This window comes from Pteropus vampyrus, unplaced genomic scaffold (assembly GCF_000151845.1).
Source record: "Pteropus vampyrus isolate Shadow unplaced genomic scaffold, Pvam_2.0 Scaffold72, whole genome shotgun sequence".
NCBI classification, from domain to species: Eukaryota; Metazoa; Chordata; class Mammalia; order Chiroptera; family Pteropodidae; genus Pteropus; species Pteropus vampyrus.
Window position 1 is genome coordinate 2,079,428 of NW_011888853.1, and position 21,277 is coordinate 2,100,704.

Here is a 21,277-nt window from a genome sequence, read left to right on the forward strand (position 1 = left end):
CACTGGCGGGAGCCCTGGGGTCCGGCTCGGGTCCGTGGCACAGATCCAAACACACAGGCCGATCACGTGGACTGACACTTTCATTGGTGTTAGTTGGGGTAAGAGGTTAATGGTTACAGAGCCGGGGCCCGGGGCCTGGGCTGACCAGGTCAGGCTGCCGGCCCTGAGCTGGGCAGTGGGCACTCTCGCTGTGGTCCGAAGCCCCTCCCCCACTGCATCTTCTCAGGCAGTTATAGATAGAATAAATTCCATTTAAAATATATGCATTTCTCTCTGCTTAAAAAATAACATTTACAGTTGAAAAGTTTGGACTTTGGGGATCTGTTAATCCCACTGTCCCTGCCCCCGCCAGCTTTGCCTCACTGAGGGCAGGCAGGGGAGGGACCATGTCTGGCCTGGGCGCTGCCACTGCCGCCGAGCAGGCCCTTGGTGGCTTACATACACGTCCTATGTACAGTGCGGTGACCTGGCCAGACACCGCCTCCTCCAGCCTCTCAGTCGCAAGACAGTACAGCAGGTGGCAAGAGGACCTTGGCACAGGAACTTGAGACACTTGGGTGTGGGGGGGGGCGCTGAGACAGCACCCTAGAAGCTCTGCCACCACCTCTTTCTCCCTGGGGAGGAAACTCTTACCAGGGTCCCTGTCCAAGGGGTAGGGCTCCTCACTCAGGTTATACCCTGGGAGTGGGTTTCGCTGAGATGGCGGGTTCTGACAGGTTCCCTTGGCCCCCCATGGGGGAGGCCTTCTAGAACTGCAGTGCTGACAGCCACTGACTTGGAGCAACAGGAGCTTCTTCTGTGTCGGGGCAAAAGCAGTGGACGCTGCGGGTCACAGAGGGCACTGCCCAAGGGTGCAGACAGGTCTAGCTCAGTCCAGCATGGCATCCAGCTGGTCAGCCAGGGCATCGAACATGGTGCTGATGTCATCCAGAATGTGCTTGGTGGAGGTACTGGGGGGGCTGCGGCAGGGAGAGCACTGGGTCAGGTCGGCCAGAAATCAGGCCGCGACAGCCCTCGGCATAGGGTCTCACCGAGGGCCTGAGCGATGCCAAGCGCTTTCCGTGACTCTGAATTCTCGGCCTCCCGAGTCGGTAGGAGCTACTGTCCCTTACACATGAGTACACTGGGGCTCGAGGGGGAAGTGACTCGCCTAAGCTCACGTGCCTCTCAGTGGCAGCCACCAGATTCCCTGCAGGTCAGACCTGGGAGACAAGAACCTGCACTCCTCCCATTCCAGTAGGGGCTCCCCGGCCTGAGAGACCACCACCCCGGCAACAATCCCAGGACCCCCGGAAGAGGATTCAGGGGGAGCTGTTCCTATGCCGCCGCCTCCCTCTCCCCACCCAGCACCCAGCAGTTCTCACCCCTCTTTCTCCTCAGCGCCAATGCTCTTCTCTGCTGCCCGCAGCGCAGCTGCCAGGGACGAGCTGGTCTGCTCCAGTCTCTGCTGGGCCCGGCCCGGGCCCGAGCCCACAGCCCCAGTGCTCTCTGGCCTTGGAGGGGGTACTGGGCGGGGGCCAAGCCGGGGAGCCAGCTTAGGGCCGGAAAATGCCAGCTGGGTGCAGGCCACAGATACAGGCTTGGGAGCTGTTCCTGTAGACGAATGTTGGCGTGTGACTCGGCTGGGCTGGACACAACCCCTGTGAACAGTGCCCTCCCCCGCAGGCTCCGCCTCATACCTGTTCCAGGCACCTTGATGAAGGCGGCAGAGAAAGCTGGGGGCTCCGGCTCCCCATGCCGCCAGCTGCCTGCCGAGTTTTCCAGAGCTGGCCCAGGGCAGGGGGCCACCGGGGGCTGGGCTGGGGGGCTGGGAGAAAGCGGTGCTGGAGCTCCTTGAGTTGGAAGGCTGCTAGGGTCAGGTGGAGGGGGGCTGGGAGAAGCTGAGGAGGACTCGCCAGGGGCCTGGGAGGGCAGTGGGACCGAGGGGCTGGGTGCGGCAGTGGTCACTCCGAAGGCCAGAAGCGCAGTCTGCAGCGGCTCTCTCTCCCGGCATTTGGGCCTCCGCTTAACAGTGTCTGACTCCGTGAGGTTGAAGTCGAGGCCAGCGGGCACTGCTGTCTCTCGGGCTGCAGGGCCAGCTGGCTTCGGCCTCTGTTTGATAGTCAGGTTCCCCTCCTCTGCAAATGGGAGCCCTTCCCCTGAGCTGCCCCGAGACGGGGGTGTGCCCTCCGGCCCTGGCTCCTCCTCCTCCGTGTCTGATGCAGGGCCAGCTGGGGCAAGTGGGCCTGGGGGCTCTGAAGGGCCAGGTGGTTCGCTCAGTGTTCGCCTGCGGGGCCCTGTGGGCCCCTCCTTGGGCCCTGGGCTTCCATCTAGAGGAGGTGGCTCCGGGGTAGGGCCAGAGACAGAGCTGAGGCGCTTGGGGGGAGGGGGCGGGGGGCCTTTGCGTCGGGCCCGAAGGGCAAAGGACTGGCTACGGGGAGCCCCTCGAGATGGGGTCTGGCTAGGGCTGGTCCGGGCTAGGGCACTGCGTCCTGGTCGCCGGGTCAGAGTGGCGTAACTGCCCAAGGCACTGCCCACTGGCCCTTCGGCCTCCGCCTCTGCTTCACCCTCAGCTGGGCCAGGGCGGCTCAGGCTATGGGACCGGCGCTTGGGCCGAGGTGGGTCTGGAGGAGTGGCTGTGGGGCCAGCCAAGTAGGAGAAGGCCCGGGGTGCACCTGGAGGTGGCCCCGGGGCTGGGCCGGAGGGTGAGCCCTGAGGGTACATGAAAACATAAGGGGGTGGCCCTTGGCTAGGAAGTGGGGAACAAAGCTTAGGGGGCCGCTCTGTGCCTTCCGGAAGGTTCCTCTCCTGTGGGGTGCTGGGGTCTCCACCACCAGGCTGGGGGGCAGGCTGCTCCTGTGAGTGACCGGACCCTCGCGAGCGTGCCCCAATGCTCTCCTGGCTGGGGGAGCGGGCAGGGGGCAGGGGGAGCGGCTCAGGGCCATCGCCTGCCATGGCTGCCTGTAGCTCTGGGCTCAGCTCGCTGCCCTGAAAGGTGAGGAGGCGTGGGCCAGCCGCAGCAGGACCATCCCCATTCTCCAGCCCCTCAATGGCCATCAGCTCCGGGCCCCTGGCCAGCCGGCGGCCGCTCTCGCCTGGGGCCTCCCCCTGCAGTAGGCCCCGCCGAAGCTCAGCCAGCCGCTTCACCCCCAGCATCAGCTTCTTCTGATGGCCTGCGAGAGGTGGATATGGGTGAGAGGGTTAGCTGGGGCTGGCAAGGGGCACCCCAGTCCTTCCCAGACCCTGAAAATGTGTTGGAGACCCTCAGAGGCATACGGGGACCGGGCCAGAGGGCCCCAGGCAGTCGGTGCTCACCGAGCTTGTTGACGCCGATCTCCTGAAGCTCCTCCCAGGTGAGGTCGGCCACCAGCCCCATGGAGTCATAGCCACTGCTCACCAGCTGCTTGTGGTACTGCGGCAGCCCCAGCACGCACAGCCACTCCAGCAGATCCGCCTGGAAGAGCGCCACCATGGGAGCTGGCTTCCTGGCCGGCCTCGGCCCCCAAGCCAGGAAAACACCCCAAAGGAAAACACCCCAAAGCCACAGCCGAGGGTGGCAGCCCGTGCCGGCTGCCCACTCACCGGGATGTAGTTGGGCAGCCACTCGGCGATGCTGAGCTGGGCAATCTCTGAAGCGATCTTCTTTCTGTGCCCAGGCTTGGTCACCCCGATGGCCGTCAGGTCCTGCCACACAGAGTCGTCCCATCAGGCCTCTTCTGCTGCCCGTTGGACCCTCCACCGCTTTCCCATGGGGCCACCTACCTCTGGTGTCATGCGGCTGATGGTTGGCACATCATAGCCAGCCTGCAGAAAGTGGGCAGTATAGCCCTCCAGCTGGAATTCACTCAGCCAGTTATGAATGGCCTGAGCATCCTGTGGCGTGGGTGGAAGTTAACAAAGCTGAGTGTGCCAGAACCCGGCCATCTGCCCCAGCCTCCCCTAGGGGCCTGGCCTGAGCAGGGACTTAAGCCCATACGGAGGCCCATCCCACCCTCACCCTGGCCCTGAAGCCCACTCCCTAGTGGAGGTCACACCTTCCCCTCCAGCAGCTGCTCCGGCCTCACGTCCTGGGTGAAGAGCTGCTCCCCAGAGCGGTAGCTGGCCAGAGGGCGGTGGCTCAGGTTGTCTTCAAGGAGGGAGAGGAATGGAATCACAGGGTGGCAAGATGAAGGGGTGCCAACCCTCACCACCATCAAGGTCCCATTTACCCTTCCTACCTGCCAGGGACAGGGGGTGCAGTCCTGGTACTACCTGGTCTTCTCCGGCAGAGGTAAGCGGCTGGAGACAGGGAAGGAGACTCAGCGTCTGGGGAAGTGGCAGCAGCAGTGTGGGCTCTGCCCATCCCAACACCCACGCCCTCCTACCTGGGCGTTCTCAATAAGGAGGCCAGGGCCATGGCCGTTGGTACCCTCGGAACTCTGCCCACTGCCAGCACTGCGGATGCTGCCCACGCTGCCCTCACTGCCCACGCTATTCCTGTCACCTGCTGCAGGGGGCAGAAGCAAAGGGGTTAGAGCCCCAGGCGGCCCTGCCAACAACTGACTGGCGGCTTGCCAAAACCAGACACCGCCCCCCAGTGCCTAGCACTGCCCTCTGGGAGGATGTACCTGGGCTGTCTGGGCTGAGGCCCACCCGAGGGAGCTGGCCATAGGTGACAGGGTGCACGGGGTCATCAGCAGGGGGCTGCAGTGTCCGGGAGAAGGCTGGGTGCAGGGGAGTGGGTGCAGAGGAGAGACGGGGTGCGAGGGTGCCCACCCGCTTGCTGACCACCTCGACGATGCCTGGGGGGAAGTAGCCCACACGGTCCGTGCCCCTCTGGCTCTCATGGATGTGGCCCTTCCAGCGGCCATCAGGATGCTGCTCAAGCACCTATGGCAGATGGTGGGGAGCGTGACACTGGTTACTTCTTGCATCGAGCAAGGGCAGGTGGCCAGCCACGCAGCCGCAGTCCAACTCTTCCCTTACCCAAGTCGGCCCACAGATCTTCCCCTGCCGCCGGCATCCAGCCCAATCCCCTGTGGGCCTCCAGAACACACAAACGAGAGTCCTGGAGTCGGCCCAGGTTTCAATCCCAGCTCCACGGCTTGGTACCCGTGTGGCCTCGGGCAAGTCACTTTAATTTCCCTAAGCCTCAATTTTGCCATCTCTAAAAAGGAAACAGTGATCATGCCTACCTTGCCTGGATCGGAAAGAAGTCAATGAGATGGTGCACGTAAAGACCTTGGCACAGAGCCTGACCCATAGTAGGTGCCCAAGGGACAGTAATTGTTTGCCAAGAAATGACTGCATGAGGGCCTCACCGTGATGATGTCCCCTGCCCGGACATTGAGGGCAGTAGGATCGTGGAGGTTCCAGAAATCCTTGAGCGCTCGGACCTTCAGGATCCCTGAGGCCTCTGAGAGAAGGGGGAGGACAGGTGTTATCCGAGGGTCCTCAGGGCGTCGCCATACCCCTCCTGTCCCCGTCGTGACCCTCCCCCAGGCCCCTGCCTCATCGTTCCCCAGCATTCCTCCTGACCAGCCCCAGGCCCAGGAGTGTGACATCCTGGTCCTAGGACATCCACTCCTGCTGTACTTCCTGGTCCCCACTGGAGTAGGGGACCTCGACACACACTTACCCCGCAGGAGCTGCTTGATTTCCCGGCTGGCCTGGGAGGTGGTGAACTGATTCACGATATCCAGCGCCGTCTGGTTGTACGTGTTCCGAATGTTCACGTCCACCCCGCCCTGGGGGTACAGCGCGGCGTGAGCGGGCACCAAGCACTCTGCTCGTCATTTCCCCCCATCCTCACGACTACCCAGGAGGAAGGTACTATCTTCAGATTTTACAGATAAGGAAATGGAAGCTCAGAGACATGGTCAAGGATACACGCAAGGTCACTCAGCTAATGAGAGGCAGAACTAGGGCTTGGACCAGGTCCATCTGCTCTCCAGTCACTTGGTCACTGCCCAGGAGAGCCGGCACCCGGTGGGGCTCCACGCACACCTGCGGCGTGCCCAGGTGCCCTCACCCACCTCCAGGAGCAGCCGCACCACCTCGGTCTTGCCGTACAGCGCGGCCTCGTGGAGCGCTGTGCCTGTCTTGGTCTGGCGGTTGATCTCAATCCCGGCTCTCAGGAGCTGCCTGCGGAGGCCGGAGGGCGAGTCACAGGGTGGTGGGGGCAGGAGAGGAAGCCGATTGCTGGGGGCTTGGGAAATGACCCACAGCAAGGGTGAAGAGGGCAACAGGGCAGGGCACTGAGGGGACATTGCCGATCCCACAGGAAGGGGATGAGGAAATGAAGGTTGGGGGGAGAGGTACCTGATGACCTCTCTGTGGCCATTCTTGGCAGCCAAGTGCAAGGGTGTGGTGTAGTTGGGGTCACATGGGTCCTTGGCCTCACCCTCCAGCAGCGCCACACATAAGTGGCTGTTCAGTAACAGCTGGGCCACCTGCAGCAAGAAGCATCCAGGTAGAGCATCCTCTTAAGACCCCACAGACGCCCAGGATCCAGTCCCCAAGGGCTGCAGGCCTCACCTTGAGCCGCCCAAATTCACAGGCTAGGTCCAGGGGCGTCTTCTTGGCCTTGTTGACCAGGCATGGGTTGGACTGATGCTGGAGGAGCATTTCTGACTGGGGTTGGGGGAGCCGAGTGAGGGGTCTGCCCTGGCCAGCCCCCATATCAATCCTGGTCCCCTGCCCCAGCACCCCCCTAGGCAGGCGGGGTCACATACCACTTCATAGTGTCCATACTGGGCGGCCAGGTGCAGTGGGATCTGCCCGTCCAGCGAGGCGGCGTTGACGGCCGCGGAGGCCCGCAGCAGCAGCCTTACCGGCTCCAGCCGGCCCTGCCAAGCTGCATAGTGCAGCGGGCGCATGCCTACAGGAGGGAAGGGGGTTCTGAGGGAGGTCCTGGGATGGTGTAGGGTCAGGGGAGGGAAGTGAACAGGGTCTGGAGCCACCCCAGCTGGAGGGGAGACAGGCCCAGAAGAAGCAATGCTGTCCTCACCCAGGTTTGGTTAGGGAGAGGTCTGGCTGTATGGGGTTGAAGCCAGAATCCCACCTTGCCCACCATGGATGACCTGGTGTCCTCGGGACAATGACATAACCTCAACCTCCTCATCTGGAACTGGGGTATCAGTACTATCTACTACCCCAGAATGCTGCGGATAGAAGAGGTAAAGCATTCACAAGCCCAAAACAGCTATGCCAACATCTATCAGCATCGCTACAATGTAACGGAAGCAAGATCTGACCACGGCGGGAGGCACATTAGGGTCTCACCATTGCTGTCCTTGATGTCCACAGTGGCCTGAGCCTCCAGCAGCAAGGCTATGAGCTCCAGGCTGCCCCCCAAGGCGGCATGGTGGAGAGCAGAGAATCTGGCATGGTGAGACACATGGTGGGGGTGTCAGTGAGCATCCATCCCCCCACCCCGCAAATCCTGGTCTTCCACACCAAACCCATCCCAGGGCTGGCAGGGCTGGGTTACTCGCCCACTTTTCCCCCCACCCCACTCCGCCAGCCCTGCCGTGGGAGCGCAGAGCAGCCTGGCTGCAGCATGAAAGGGCTCAGTGTCTGGGCTGAGAGGCCTGTTTGTCTGGCCTCCCCCCGAGCCGACCCAGGGGAGGGGGCCGTGGGAGCAAGAGCCCGAGGGCTCCTATCCTCTAGGGAGAAAAGGGGGCCCAGCAGGAATCTGACCCAAGGAGGCCCCTCCTCTCGCTCAGGGATCGCTCCATAAGCAGGCGGGTAGGCAGGACCCCCTCCCTCCACTCTGCACAGGCAGGGCCCAGAGCTCTCAGCAAACACACTTCGAGGGCCAAGTCTGAGAGGGAAGGGGCTCTAGAGCCCAGGTCTTTCCCCCTCGCCCCTCCCCCACCCCACAGTTCCCGAGGGGCACAGGGCTCACACTCACCCATCGGCATCCTGGTAGTTGACGTTGAGTCTCTTTGTGGAGCCAAGGAGCTCTGGGGGTCAGAGCAGGAGGCATCAGGGCACCCCCGAGTGATCTGCCCTCACCCGCACCCTAACCCAGTGCTCCCTCCCCGCCCATCTCCCAAATCCAGCTGACCTCTTGGTGTGCAGGAAAGCACCTGCCCCATAGCCCTTTGGTGCCCTGTCCCTCTGGCTCTCCACCCCGGCCCACTGGCCCATCAGCGTGACGGCACCGAGCACAGGGAGCTGCTGCAGCAGCGGCCTGGCTGTCCCGGGCCCCCAGCCCAGCTCGTTTATAGAGCCAAGCGGGAGGGGAAGGGGGGGCTGGCATGCCATGCCCTCAATGGACAGACCCACGAGCACATGGTTAGCATTCCTGCCTGAATGGGCCAAGGAATGAGTCTCATTGTCCCACTGGGCCGAGGGGGCTGGGAGAGGAAGGAGAGGGGCACTAGGTGCTTGAGCGGAAGATGCCAGGGCTGAACTCTAGGGCCACAGTACCCAGCCCTATGATATCCCTAAGCGGAGCATGGTGGGGAAGGTGGCGTCAGACATACCTACGCCATTCCCCAGCTCTGCCACGTACTAGCTGTGTGATCTTGGACAAGTCACTTAATCTCCTAGGCACAGGGTCCTCATCCATAAAATGGGCCGATCACAGAACCCGCTCAGAAGGGTTGAGCACCCTTGTCAGGATGCAAAAGATGAGAGCCATCACCACTTAACACTCCTTACACGTTAGCCATTATTATCAAGAAGCTGTCCTCCAGCAAAAGCTGGCACAGGCCCCGCAATGGCCCCTGTCTCTGTACCCACAGAGACACTGCCCCAGGCAGGGGGCTCTCTGCTGGGTGGTGGCGAGGGGAGCCAGGGCCATGGACGAGATTCATGCAGGTGTGTTCCACGCGTGAGCCAGGGCAAGGCGGGGGTGTCCTTGATGAATGTCGAGGAGGAGAAGGGGAAGGCCTGTCACAGGAACCCACCCCTGCTGGGAAGGAGGAGGCCTGGCTCAACCCGGGCAGGCAGGGTGCCAAGCACGCTGGTCCAGGCCTGCCCCCAGGCCCTGGTGGGCCCCTGAATACCCCAGCAAGCCAGGGCCTCATTCCAACAGGGAGGGACCAACCCTGAAGTGACGAGTGTGGGATGAGGAGGGAGGGGACAGCCACATTCAGGGCTGAGCCGAATCATGCTACTGCCGAAAAGGTAAATACAGAGCCAAGAAGTGACTAAGAGGTGAGGAGGTGGGGGCCACTGGGAAGAAACACAGGCCTCCCAGTCTTCCTCTGGCCCCCTTGGAAAGTCCTTGTCACACAGAACCATTCAAAGCAGTGGAAAGAACAGGAGCTCTGGAAGCAGGAAGTTCCTGGTTCGAATTCTTCTCCTTATCGGCTGTGTGACATGGGCCCGCCCGGGGTACCTCTCTGAGCCTCAGTGACGATGACAAGAGTGGCAGCGAAGAGACACAGAAAGTCCCTCCACCGGCCGCCAGCCTGGACAGTCTAGGATGGGGCAGCTTGGTGGGGAGGTGCAGCCTCTCTGGGGAGTGGCAGGACAATGTGACAGGAGGGACAGGAACGGGGGCAGGGCCAGGCTGGGTGGCTCTGTTCTTTCCAGAACAATGGCCGGAAAGGTGGTAGGGGAGAGGCTCACAGTGACTGGGCTGGGGACCTTGGTGGGAGGGCGGAGGGTCCCAGTTCTGGCAGTGGCTCCAGGCACTTCCCCTGCAGCACAAGCTTCTCTCCCGGCCTGGCTCTGGCGGGTGGAAGGGTCACTCCTGATTTAGGCTCAGGCAGAGGATGTGAGCTCAGCGGGCCACCCCCAGCCCACTCCATTTCCTCTGGCCAGAGAAGGAGACAGCTCAGAAAAAAGGAGTGGGGAAAGAGAAAGGAGGGCCCAGGGCAAGGCCAGGGCCACAGTAGCCCTCTCCTCCCAGCCACCTGCTCCCTGAAGATGTCGGGACCTGGGTCGGCGGGGAACGCCAGCCCCCAGGGACCAGACATCGAATGCAGAAGCGGAGGGAGCACCTCTCTTTGGGCAGCCAGAAAGCTCTGGCCCCATTCCAGACAACGGAGGGGAGCCCTGACACCTCTCTTACGACACCTTCCCTTGCCTCTGTGGTGTGGAGCAGGAGTTCCCAGCCTCACTTCTGAGAACTGCTTTCGAGTCACTCGGAGACCTATCTAATTCGCAGAGTCCCAGGCTCTCTGTGATGATTCTAATTCTGAGAGGAGACCAGGGAGTCTGCACTTCCAGAACGGTCCTCGGTAATTCTGATGAGCAGCCAAGTGTGGGAGCACAGGCGAGAGGGCACAGGCTTGTCTCTGATCTGCCCCACAATGGCTGTGTGACCTTGGGCAAATCACTAACCCTCTCTGAGTGTCAGTCTCTTTATCTGTAAAGTGGATCTAAAAATAGGAGACTGAGGGGATCACAATATTTTAGGAACTACAGGTTCCGCAAATGTTACTTTGTGATTTCCTTGTCACCAGCTTTCCCAGCTTCTCGGAGGACTGGGAAGGGAGGCGCAATGGAGTCCCAGGACCCTGTCACTCACTGCCTATGCCTACACTCTGTGCAAGGCCCCTTGGGGGCTGCAGAAAGGGACTGCTTTCCCCCACAGACATTTCTCCGAGCACCGGAAACCTTCCTGGAGCCAGGAGCCCAGCTATGAGGTTCCCGCCACCAGCCTCCAGACCCTACCCGCTCGCCCTCCTAAGGACCTCACTTTGAGGCCCCAGCGTGTGGTGTGAGGCCAGCAGCAGCTCAACCAAGGCCTCATTGGGCAGGTCGCCAAAAACAACACAGAGGCGAAGGGAGGAGGCGAGGCTCTGACTCTTGGGCCCCCAGGGCCAGGGACCTCCTTAGCACCTTCCCCCACCGTGCTCACCCTATATCCACCTCCCCAGGGCACAGCGACACCCCCACAGTAGTGCCTCCCTACACCCTGGTGTGCAAGTGGGAGCCTCTGGCTCCTGGGCCCTTCAAATCTTTCCTTCTGGCACCCACACTCACAGGTGTGGGTGGGGATGATTAGATGTCTTCAAGTAGCCTGGGGGACTCCTTCCCTGTGCACAGGGCCAAGGTGTATCTTGGGGCCAGAGCCCCAGCACTATGAGGGGACTCTCCCTCCCCCATCCCCAGTGTAGTGGCAGCAGCAGCCACCTCCTGCCCCTGATGGTACAGGAACTCAAGGGGACATGGCCCAGAGAGCTTGCCCTGGGATGGCCCAGAGAGCTTGCCCTGAAGCCCAGAAGTCTACTCTCCTTGGGGTCTCACTGCAGAGGTTCCCAAGAGATGGGGCTCAGATGTGGCCCCCCAGACAAGGTGCCCCCACAACCTTGTCAGGACTAGAGACCCCAGGCTGGGGAAAAACCTCCAGAAAATTAGCTTCGGTCACACCCCACCAGGGGACACAGGCAGATAAGTCAGGGGAAAGGGGCTTTAGCAAGTGATTAGATAGCCCTGGACCTTGTTTGAAGCAACAGGACTGTTCTTAAAAACTACGTCATAGACGTCCCTGCTAAGCTGACACATAAGTGCAGACAGTATCTGGTTGAAATGGGGCAGGTGGGGGCCGGAGTTCTATCTGTCGGTCTTTCCCAACCCACTGCCAGAAACCTCATGGTTCCAGAGAACACATCTGAAAAACCACCTGCCAGAAGACGAGCCCATGAGAGGAGGAATTTGTTTGTTTCATTTCCTGCCATGGCCTTGTGCTTAGAACTCAGCCTGGCACACACGGGCACTCAAAAGCATTCGAATGCGTGCATCTCAACCCTTTTACTTGACAGGTGAGGAAACTGAAGCTCAGAGAAATTAAGTGATTTGCCCAAGACACACAGCAAGGAAGACTCGACCTCTCCTCTGGCTCTCCCACACAGAGGCGCTCCCTGTACACGAGAAGACAGTTCTCCCGCCCCAAGTCCCCAGATCACAGTGACCCCCACCCCAGGCCTCTCTCTGTGACTCCAGCACTCAGAGAAAGGGCTCAGTTGGACATTCATCCCACCAAGTACTCACTTGTCTTTGCAGCCTTGACTTTAGCTACCAGTTTCTGCACACCAGTCACATCTCCGTTCTTGACAGCAAGGATCAGGTCCTGTTCACGACCCATCCTGGTCCCTGGGCTGAGCTCTGGGCTCAGAAGTCCAGGAGAGGCAGGAAAACTGGTCTAAGCCAAGGTGTCAGGGCGCCATGCCTTGGCCGTTGGAGGGCCAGGCGTCCTGGGGAAGCGTGTCTGGCGTCCCCGGCAGTGAGCGTCTTGTCAGGCACTAACAGGTACTCCCTCAAGGTGCTTCGTGAGCTGCCGCCACAAGCAGGAAAGCAGATCTCTGAGGGGGTGGAGGCTGCTCAAAAATCTGGACAGATATCAGCTTGCAGCTTCCGACAGCCCCGGATGAGCTCGAACTGGGCACGCCAATCTTTCCAGCGTGGCTCAGGAGCACCGATGTCCACCCAGAGAGCAGCCAGCATTCCCTTGGGCCTCAAGCAGCAGCAGTGGACAGGTCTCAGGGGTCTGGAAATGTGCAGTGCCTCTGCTGAGAGCTGGACCAGAGCCTGTGAGGGTCCCAGAAGCAGGGCTCAGAAGAAAAGCAAGATAGGGCCTCCAGGGAGCCCCCAAATCACTCTTCTTAAGGAAGGGGCTGAACCACTCAAAGAGGAGAGGGAGCCGACATGCAAGAGGGGATTATTAGGGAGGGTGACATTCTAGGAGTGGAGGCTGAGTCACTGAGGCTCCAGGGCACCTGGCAGCACCTCAACCTGAGGCAGGCAGATCCAACAGCCTGTTCTCTACAGCCCAAGGCACTGACACCCACGGACAACTGGCGGCCAGGAGGTGGGGTCTGGAAGGGTCAGGCAGACAGGCAGTTGTACTCCGGGTAGAAGGCGCCTGCCCGCCACACTTCTCCCTATCTAAGCCTTACTCTAATAGCTGGATGCCCTAGTCCCAGGGCTCTTTGCGAATTCGGAGAGTGGTGTGGAAAGCTTACATCTCCCCAACTTCTAGCGGGGGTCTGCCTGCTGGTCAGAGAGGCTTTACAGCACCTGTTGCTGACCCATCCTCACCCCTGTGCGGGATGGGGAAGCAGCTGGGCAGAGAACAGACAAGAGCTGGGGCACTTCTGGCAAATGGGGCTGCCTAGCCCCCCCAAGCCTGAACCTGAGGCCCAGAGCCCCGACCTCGCTGCAGAAAAACTTACGTCAGTTCCTCAGTGGCCACTAATTTGTTGCCCGAGTCCTGTGGCATGAGACCCAGGCAGGCCTAGGGCTCTGGCTGGGGACCCCTCACTCCCCAAACGTCCCAAGCCCAACCCAGATGGCACTCCCTCTCACGGCCATCGGCCAACATTGGGGGAGGGCGCCCCTGGCAGTGCCTGGGGTCGGGCTAGCTCCCCCGCCCCCCGGAATGCCCGCCCAGCGCCGCATAACACCCCAGCCCAGCCCAGCCCAGGCCGACCTGGGGAACAAAGCGGCAAGAGGGACTGAGAGGGCCAAGCGCCGGAGGGAATGATGCGGGAGAACGGAATTAGGGGGCGCGAAGGAGGACGGAAGGAGCCAAGAGACGGAGGCGACCGCCGATCCCGCAGAAAAAGTTAGTTTGTGCCCGTTCGCAAGGGTGCTGACCCCCAGCTGCGGCCCCGCAGTCTCACCTCTTCCAGCCTCCCCACCAGGGGGTCCGGCTGGCTCTGCGCGGTCCTTGGCACTCTGGACGGTGGCTCCCACTACCCCCTTACCCCCTTTCTCCTCCTCCTCCTCCTTTTCCAAGGCCGGCTCGGCGCCTCCCGCAGGAAATCCCGCCCCTCCCCCCTCCCTCCCGCCGGATCGAGAGCAGAGGGACCGTCCCGGCCGCGCAGTCGGGCTGTCAGTCAGAGCCTGAGGCCCCGCCCCCATCAGCGCCAGGTCCCACCCCCAAAGCTCCCGGGCGGACTGTAGAAACTGGCTGATCAGCGCATGCGCCCAGGTGAAGCGGAGGGTGTGGGGGCGAGAGCGCGTGACCCTAAGTTTCTGTGGAGCCGGGGCTACCTGGGGCTCTAGAGTTTAGACCGAAAGGTTTGTGAGTGGGTGGAAGAGAAGACGTGATGTGAAGGGGTCTGGTAACTGATACCTGGGGACCCTACTTGGGAAGCCCCCCTCCTCTTTGCCCCTCGCCCCTCCCGGGACTCTCACAGCGACCTCCGCCCGCGTCCAGAGTCGCCGACCACAGGCTGCTCGGAGCAATGGTGCCACCTAGCGGATAGTGTCAGAGCGGCCCACGGTGGCGGCGGCGGGGACCCCAGCCTCGAGGTGCTAATGACGGGCTGGGGTGGCGCTTCAGCACCATCGTGGGCCGGACAGCGCCTCCCCCTCCCACCCACTGGCCTTCGAAACTCGGCTTTCGAGTCCCTCGGAAGGGACCCAGCGGAAGACCCTGAAGGAACTCCGAACCTCCCCAGACCTCATCTGACAGCCTCCGGGGGCCTTCAGTTTGCAAAGCTGGAATTCGAGAACCCACCACTCTCCCTTCTCTAAACCCTCTCTTCTTCCCTCCTTGTCCATCGTGATGGTGGGAACTAAACCATCCCAGGACTGCGGAGAGGAGAGTCACGCATTGATTATTCATATTATACTTTCAGACACCAATTTCCTCAAGTTTTACTAGAGAGGAGCCTAGAGGAAGGCTAGGTACAGTAGAGGGAAGTTCCTATAAATCCAGAGACCTGCAAGCTTTCGGTCCCGGGAATTGAGGCACAAGTTTGTTTTCAGGCGTTAGGACCCAGGACAGCCAGGAAGGCGGAGAGCCGGTGGGTTGATCCGGAGACCAGAAGAGCGGAGGTCGGATCCGCAGGCGCTAGGGCCGCACGGAAGTCCGGCGGTGGGCGGGGCACGGGCGGTGCGCGCGCAGGCGCAGGCTGCGGCCCGATGGACCCCGAATCAGAACCCGTTTCCGTGGAGGTTCCTGCCGGGCGCGTGCTCAGGTGCGGCGCAGTTCGGTCCCGGGCAGTCACAGGGACCATGGGGTGGGCGCGGGGAAGAGGATGGGGGTCCGGGACTGGGTCAGGCGGCCCCTACTGCGTGACTCTGACCCCGCGTCTCCTGCTTCCCCAGTGCCCGTGAACTCCTCGCCGCCCGCTCGCGGTCCCAGAAGCTGCCCCAGCGCTCGCATGGCCCCAAGGACTTTCTCCCTGACGGCTCGGCGGCCCAGGCCGAGCGGCTGCGCCTGTGCCGTGAGGAGCTCTGGCGGCTGCTGGCGGAGGAGCGCGTGGAGCGTCTGTGAGCCGAGCGGGACGGGACGGGGGCGAGGCCGGGACTGGCGGGGCGGACGGACCCGGGAGACTTGTCGGGTAGACTGAGACGGACCCGTCCCCTTTCCTCGCCAGGGGCAGTTTGGTGGCCGCCGAATGGAGACCGGAAGAAGGGTTCGTGGAGTTGAAGTCTCCTGCGGTGAGCAGCGGGGCTCAGGGACAGGGGACCCGCCTTCTTTGCCGTTCCTGACTTCTTTATGACTTTGGTCTGGGTCCCACGCAGGGTAAATTCTGGCAGACCATGGGCTTCTCAGAGCAGGGCCGGCAGCGGCTTCACCCCGAGGAGGCCTTGTATCTGCTGGAGTGTGTGAGTGGGGACCCAGGAGAGTGGGGAGGGGGTTGGGACCGAGGAAAGCGAAGAAGATGCGGGTTTTTTTTTTTTTTTTTTTGAGAGAAAGTATACACAACTGAGTATTCAGGGATCTTGTAACCTGACTTCTAAAGCAGAAGAAAAGAATGCTGTGTAGGGAGCAGTCCATACAAGTGTCGGGGATGCTCCCCACTTCCTGGTTGACTCCTCTTTCTTGCCGTGATGCTTATAGGGAGAGTAGCGGGAGTTGGGTTGCCACAGATATTAGAGCCTGGAAGTTGCCCCATTTACTGTGCCACAACTGCCCCGGCTTTACAGATTGAGCTGTTGGCCCTACTTCTAGGGGTCCATCCAGCTCTTCCACCAAGACCTGCCACTGTCCATCCAGGAGGCCTACCAGCTGTTGCTGACTGAGGACACTGTGACTTTCCTGCAATACCAGGTATCTGCCACCCGTCCAGAGTCAATGAGTATTTACAAGAACCTATGAGGTGCTAGGCACAGAGCCATGTGCTGGGGCTCCTAAACAGGCAAGGACTCTGCGGTCATGGCAGTTACATCCTAGTGGTGGCAATGGATAATAAATCAGCAAGCAAAAGAACAGTTGACGTCACAGAGCTAAATGCTAGGAAGAGGGTGAAATGGAGGAGAGGCACAGGCTAGAGACATAAACGTGGACGTCACGAGCATAGGGATGAGATTTAAAACCAGGGAGCTGTATGGGCGTGTGGCCAGAGTGGAGGGCTGCATCTGGGACTTGGGGCACTCTAACATGACGAGGTCGATGGGAGGATAAGAGACCAGAAACAGACTGAGGGGCGGGGAGTGGGTGGGATGTCCGCCACCTTCTGCCATCTTGTCCACATTGTAGTCAGGAACTTCTTTCTCACAAGCGCTGGTATCATAAGTGTAGTTCTTTTTCTGGCCCATTGGCTATCAGCTTTTCGGAATTTGCATTTAAATCAAGAAAACTGCTGTAGGTCATTTGTACTCAGAGTAAGGTAAGCAAGGGATGAGGATTCATACTGAGAACTTAGTTTGGATAATTTATATAATAAAACTATTTGGTGTTTTCACAAGTGGATGTATGACCTTTACTTTTTTTTCTTTTGAGGTCTTCAGCCACCTGAAGAGACTGGGCTATGTGGTTCGACGATTCCAACCGAGGTAAATCTTTACTCCATTTCCCTCCAGTTTGTTCTAGTCCTGGGACCTAGGTGATGAGCCCCAAAGCAGAAAGTGGCTTCTGCTTACTTGGGAGTCCTTGGCTGGAACTGCAGCTCTCTGGGGGCCTCTGCTGGAAACGATCTATTGAGAGGCATGTTTGGACAATCTGGGTCATTTCGACTTTTCCTGGGTTATCAGAGTGAGCCCCGTCTTCAGCCTGTTCACCCCACAGATAACAGCTGAGCACTTACAGCTCACTGTGAGCATGAAGATGCAGTGTCAGTACAGGGCCTGGCACTTAATAGATGTGCAGGCAGATTTGTTGAGTGCAGGCATGAATGAGCAAGTGAGGAATTAATAGTTGAGTAAGGTTTCACATTCCTTTTGCTGTGTCCTTTCCTTCTGGGGCCTCTGAAGTTCTCACTTTAGTGAGTCAGCATTGCTAGGAGCCATAGAGACCTTCAGGCTTGGAGTGGAAACTAGTATAGTCTTTGTGGTTTCCCAGTATATCACAAAAGCTCTAGAACAGAGCTTTAACTTCTGAAAGTGGAATATAACCTAAGGGAATAGTCAGATATATGTGTAAGTTAACTTGTGAGATGTTCACTCATTCATTCATTCATTCATTCATTCAGCAGTATTTGTTGACCACTTACTGGGTGCCAGGCCCTGTGCTCGTTGCTAAGGAATGGCAGAGAGCAAAATCACTGCCCCCCACAACTTGCATCTGGTGGAGAGCTTACTCAAAACATCATCACTTTGCAAAATCAGTGAGCTTGGAAGCTCCTATGAGTCCAACAGAGAGGACATCGTCACACAAATTAGTTTATCCCTTAGAGTAGCACTATCCAAAGGACTTTCCGTGGTGATAAAGTGTTGTGTTCATACTGTCCAATATCTGTGGCTTATGCAACTGAATATTTTATTTAATTTTAATGGATTTAAATTTAACTTCAGCAGTTTCTTATGTGTAGGCTACTGTATTGGACGGTGCAGCCTTAGAGCCATAGAAAAAATCATGACGGAAGAATGCAGCAGAGCCATGCCCATAATATATTATTGACTGAAACAAAAAGATTACAAAGCAGTATGTCGTTTTTGTTAGAAAAAAACGAATATGTGTTTATAAGAAACAAAAATGTTAGTGGTATTTTTATTTTTGTTTTCTAGTCTTTGATTTTACTCACCAGTGATTAATCATTTATTGCTGGCTCTGCAGAAGCCCTGTTTCCAGGAAGCTTCTGTTCAAAGGTGCCACTGGTGAGAACCAGAGGCCTGGGCAGAGATGCAGGGGCCGCCCCGATGTAGCCTGCAGGCAGGTTTGCCTGGGGCCTTAACCCTTGGGTGTGGCTCTGACCCTGGCCCACTGACTTGTGCACTGGGCCAGTCCCTAACAAACTCCCCCAGGAGCACCAGGCTGAGAACATGGATCTGTTGCTCGCCCCATTCTCACCCCACAGCTCCGTCCTATCCCCTTATGAGAGGCAGCTGAACTTGAACAGCAGTGCCCAGTGCTTGGGGGATCAGAATGGCAAGAGGAAGAAGAGGAGCTCCCACTCTCGGTAGTGCCCGACACGGCCATGCCCAGGGAGTTCTGGAGGGCAGAACTGCTGCGGGGGTGCTGGTGTCTGAGACCTTGGAGAATACATGGGCTTATGAGCTGGGCGGCTCCCGTTCAGGCTCGGTGGGGCAGTAGAGCATGCGTAGGACGGGCGCACCTCAGCGATTCAGAGCAGATGTGCTGCATTTCCTCCCCGTCCCTCAGGTCCATTAATAAGAAGCCCAGGGCCCTGGAGAACCCCCTGCAGGGGGTGGATGGGACACCCAAGAGCCCGGCAACCTCCATCCCACCTCCCTGCGACCAGAACAAGCGATGTGCAGAGGAGAAACCCCAGGAGTCAAGCCCCGTAAAGGGCCCAGCGGGCCCCTTTCAGCTTCTGGGGTCCTTGGAGCCCTGGCCTGGCCTGGCCAGGGAAGGGGTGGGATGCAGCCAGGAGAATGGCAAAGTAGAGAATGGGGTTAAGGGGGCTCGTAAGCCACGCTGGAACTTTGAGCAGATCTCCTTCCCCAATATGGCTTCAGATAGCCGCCACACCCTCCTGCTTGCCCCAGCCCCAGAGCTGCTCCCGGCCAATGTCCCTGGACGGGAGACAGATGCTGAGTCCTGGTGCCAGAAATTGAACCAACGGAAGGAAAAGCTCTCCAGACGGGAGCAGGAGCAGCAGGCAGAGGCCCAGCACTTCCAGGAGGATGTAAACGTGGATCCTGAGGTGCAGCGCTGCTCCAGCTGGCAGGAATACAAGCAGCTGCTGCAGAGGCGGCGCCTGCAGAAGACCCAGACCCGTCCCCCGCACCTGTGGGACCAGCCTGTCACCCCGTTGCTGAGTCCTGGCCATGCAGACTCCCCAGGTACCCCCTCACCCTGCCATAGCCCCACAGGCTAAGGACTCAAGACTTTGAAAGGGGCACAGCTTAACCATGACATCAAAGCTTAAGAAAGATGGGGGTGAGAAGAGCTGTCCTGTGGAGCGGGACCCACAAGGACAGTCCCTTCTCCCAGGAAGCAGCAAAAGGACCGATGTGGGAAAGTTTAGAGGGGGCGAGTCAGTGCCCGAGGAGAGAATGAGGACAATGAGCATGTCCTTAACATCACACACGAGATGCCTGTGGGTGGCTCTGCCACCACCTTGCTGTGGTCCCTGTTAGAGGGACCAAGGAGATGATACGTTGGCCAGATAAAAGGCTTACTGTATACCCTGCATGTTAAGGACACAGAACTAACAAGGCAAGAACAGTATTAATGGATTCAAAACTGCTTACAACCCTTAATGGGAATAAGGTGGATTGTAAGTTAACTAGATCAGGGTTGCCGGGTCAGTTTTATTTCAGATAAACAACATGGGACATACCTGTACTAAAAAATCTGCTAAATCTGGGAACTCTAAACTAGATGGCAGATTGAGAAATGTCAAGGGAGTCTAGATGACTGACTCCCCTCCCCAGCACCTCATCTCCACTGTCCTTATAGCCACAGTCCTTCAGCATATCTCTGTGCTGCAGACGACACACCTTGCTGATGGAAGCGCCCGGTGAGTTTCCAGGTAGTGCCCATCTCCACAGTACTTTGGCTGCCAGCAGGAGCTGGCAGCTGGAATCTGACTCCTGAAGTTGGGAATGAGCTGGGGGATTATTCCAGGGACCCCTATCCTGGCTAATATTCATGTGTGTCTAGGGGACAGGGAGGTGTAAGAGGTGGATTTATCCCCGGGTTAGGCAGCTGAGCTTCCCCTTACCCCTCAAGTGGCACCTCACAGCAGGACTCAGTTACCCTGGACAGGCTGCTTCCTGGAACCGGAGGGAAAGGGTGGCATGGAAAGAAAAGAGGAGAGTCCCAAAGGTTTCCTAAGGTTTCTCACTCTGTCCTCAGGCTGCTGGAGAAGTCTGGGGACTTGGAAATCAGCTTTGATGTTTACCAGGCCGATGCTGTGGCCACATTCCGGAAGAATAACCCTGGGAAGCCCTATGCCCGGATGTGCATTAGTGGGTATGAGACCAGCAAGTGCTGCCCCCAGGCTGCTGCCAGTTCTCATGTAAACCGAGTGGCCCTCCTCTCCACACCGCTGAGCAATCCCTGAGACGAGCCAGATGTCCAGAGAGATGATGTGACCCACACGAGGCCACACAGCCAGTTAGTGCTATGGGAACCCCCAGCTTCCCAGTCCTCAGCCCTCATTCATGGCATTTTCGGGTAGTCTCTCCTGTCCCAGGCTCAGGTGAGAACCTCGCTCTTCCCAACCCCTTACCCAGCCAGGGCTCTGGTCTCTCTTGAACTTACCAGAGCTGTGCAGATTGCAGACAGGAGAGCCCAGAGGCCAGACTTCTTACACCCCCAACTCCTGTCTTAGGCTTCCTTCCCTGGGAGCCACAGAGGGCTGCAGTCAAAGCCTGTGGGTGGGCTATGTCCAGGTCTCACAGTCTAAGTTATCTCTCTGCAGATTTGATGAGCCGGTCCCAGACCTCCGCTCCCTCAAACGGTTGTCCTACCAGAGTGGGGATGTTCCTCTGATCTTTGCCCTGGTGGATCACGGAGACATCTCGTTCTACAGCTTCAGGGACTTCACACTGCCCAGAGATCTGGAACACTGACCATGCAGCTATGGCAGGGTCTGCGGCCTGCTGGGGGTGCTGGGGAACCTGGACTGTCTACTCTCAGGGACCATCTCAGCTGCCTCCTACACCTTGTAGCTGCAGTAGTCTGGGCCTTGGCCCTGGATGTCTGATGCTTGCAGAAGAGTGAAGCTGAGCCCCCTCTACTTGGCTGCTGCAATGCTTCCAAGCCGCAGGCCTGAGATTGCTGCCTTGCAGTGATCCCCTCAGAACTCAGCGCTAGATTTTAGAGACCCAGCGAGGTGGGGCAGAAGGGAGGACTCTGTGCCTTTAAAAGAGAGGGTTCCTGCTTCATGCGATAAAGCCAAAGCCATTAAAAAATAGATCCCTTTTCTGCTGTGGCTGAATATACTAAACAAGTCCCAGTATTGGGGCGCAGACCACCTCCCCCAACCTGTTGTCCTTGGAACTGGCCCCCAGGCTTTCGCCCCTGCTTTGCCCACCCACAAAGTGCTGC

General features: G+C 59.0%; 2 protein-coding genes across 5 annotated transcripts; one reads left to right on the plus strand and one right to left on the minus strand.

Annotated features, from left to right (window-relative positions):
• Window positions 1–62: 62 nt before the first annotated feature.
• CASKIN2 (CASK interacting protein 2) lies at window positions 63–13,680 on the minus strand. The gene is made up of 20 exons (XM_011361938.2): window positions 13,545–13,680; window positions 11,914–12,450; window positions 7,874–7,925; window positions 7,243–7,340; window positions 6,693–6,838; window positions 6,496–6,591; window positions 6,280–6,410; window positions 5,994–6,102; window positions 5,597–5,705; window positions 5,280–5,374; window positions 4,587–4,848; window positions 4,344–4,465; window positions 4,197–4,257; window positions 4,014–4,105; window positions 3,742–3,852; window positions 3,562–3,663; window positions 3,295–3,433; window positions 1,680–3,152; window positions 1,365–1,593; window positions 63–959 (listed from the first exon to the last, which is right to left on the minus strand). The coding sequence occupies exons 2-20, from the start codon at window positions 12,005–12,007 to the stop codon at window positions 869–871; spliced, it is 3,612 nt and encodes a 1,203-aa protein (XP_011360240.1). The 5' UTR covers window positions 12,008–12,450; window positions 13,545–13,680; the 3' UTR covers window positions 63–868.
• On the plus strand, window positions 13,338–21,151 carry TSEN54 (tRNA splicing endonuclease subunit 54). Of its 4 annotated transcripts, XM_011361946.2 has the most exons (12): window positions 13,338–13,486; window positions 14,638–14,849; window positions 14,980–15,144; window positions 15,252–15,315; window positions 15,400–15,483; window positions 15,830–15,928; window positions 16,601–16,653; window positions 18,114–18,215; window positions 18,419–19,062; window positions 19,682–19,742; window positions 20,081–20,197; window positions 20,649–21,151. In XM_011361946.2, exons 2-12 carry the CDS (start codon window positions 14,794–14,796, stop codon window positions 20,797–20,799), a joined length of 1,596 nt encoding a protein of 531 aa, XP_011360248.1. In that variant the 5' UTR covers window positions 13,338–13,486; window positions 14,638–14,793; the 3' UTR covers window positions 20,800–21,151. The 4 variants fall into 4 exon arrangements, with proteins under 4 accessions (XP_011360248.1, XP_023387463.1, XP_023387462.1 ...); XM_023531695.1 differs by lacking the exons at window positions 13,338–13,486; window positions 18,114–18,215 and having other exon boundaries at window positions 13,607–14,849; XM_023531694.1 differs by lacking the exons at window positions 13,338–13,486; window positions 15,400–15,483 and having other exon boundaries at window positions 13,607–14,849.
• The last annotated feature ends 126 nt before the right edge of the window (window positions 21,152–21,277 follow it).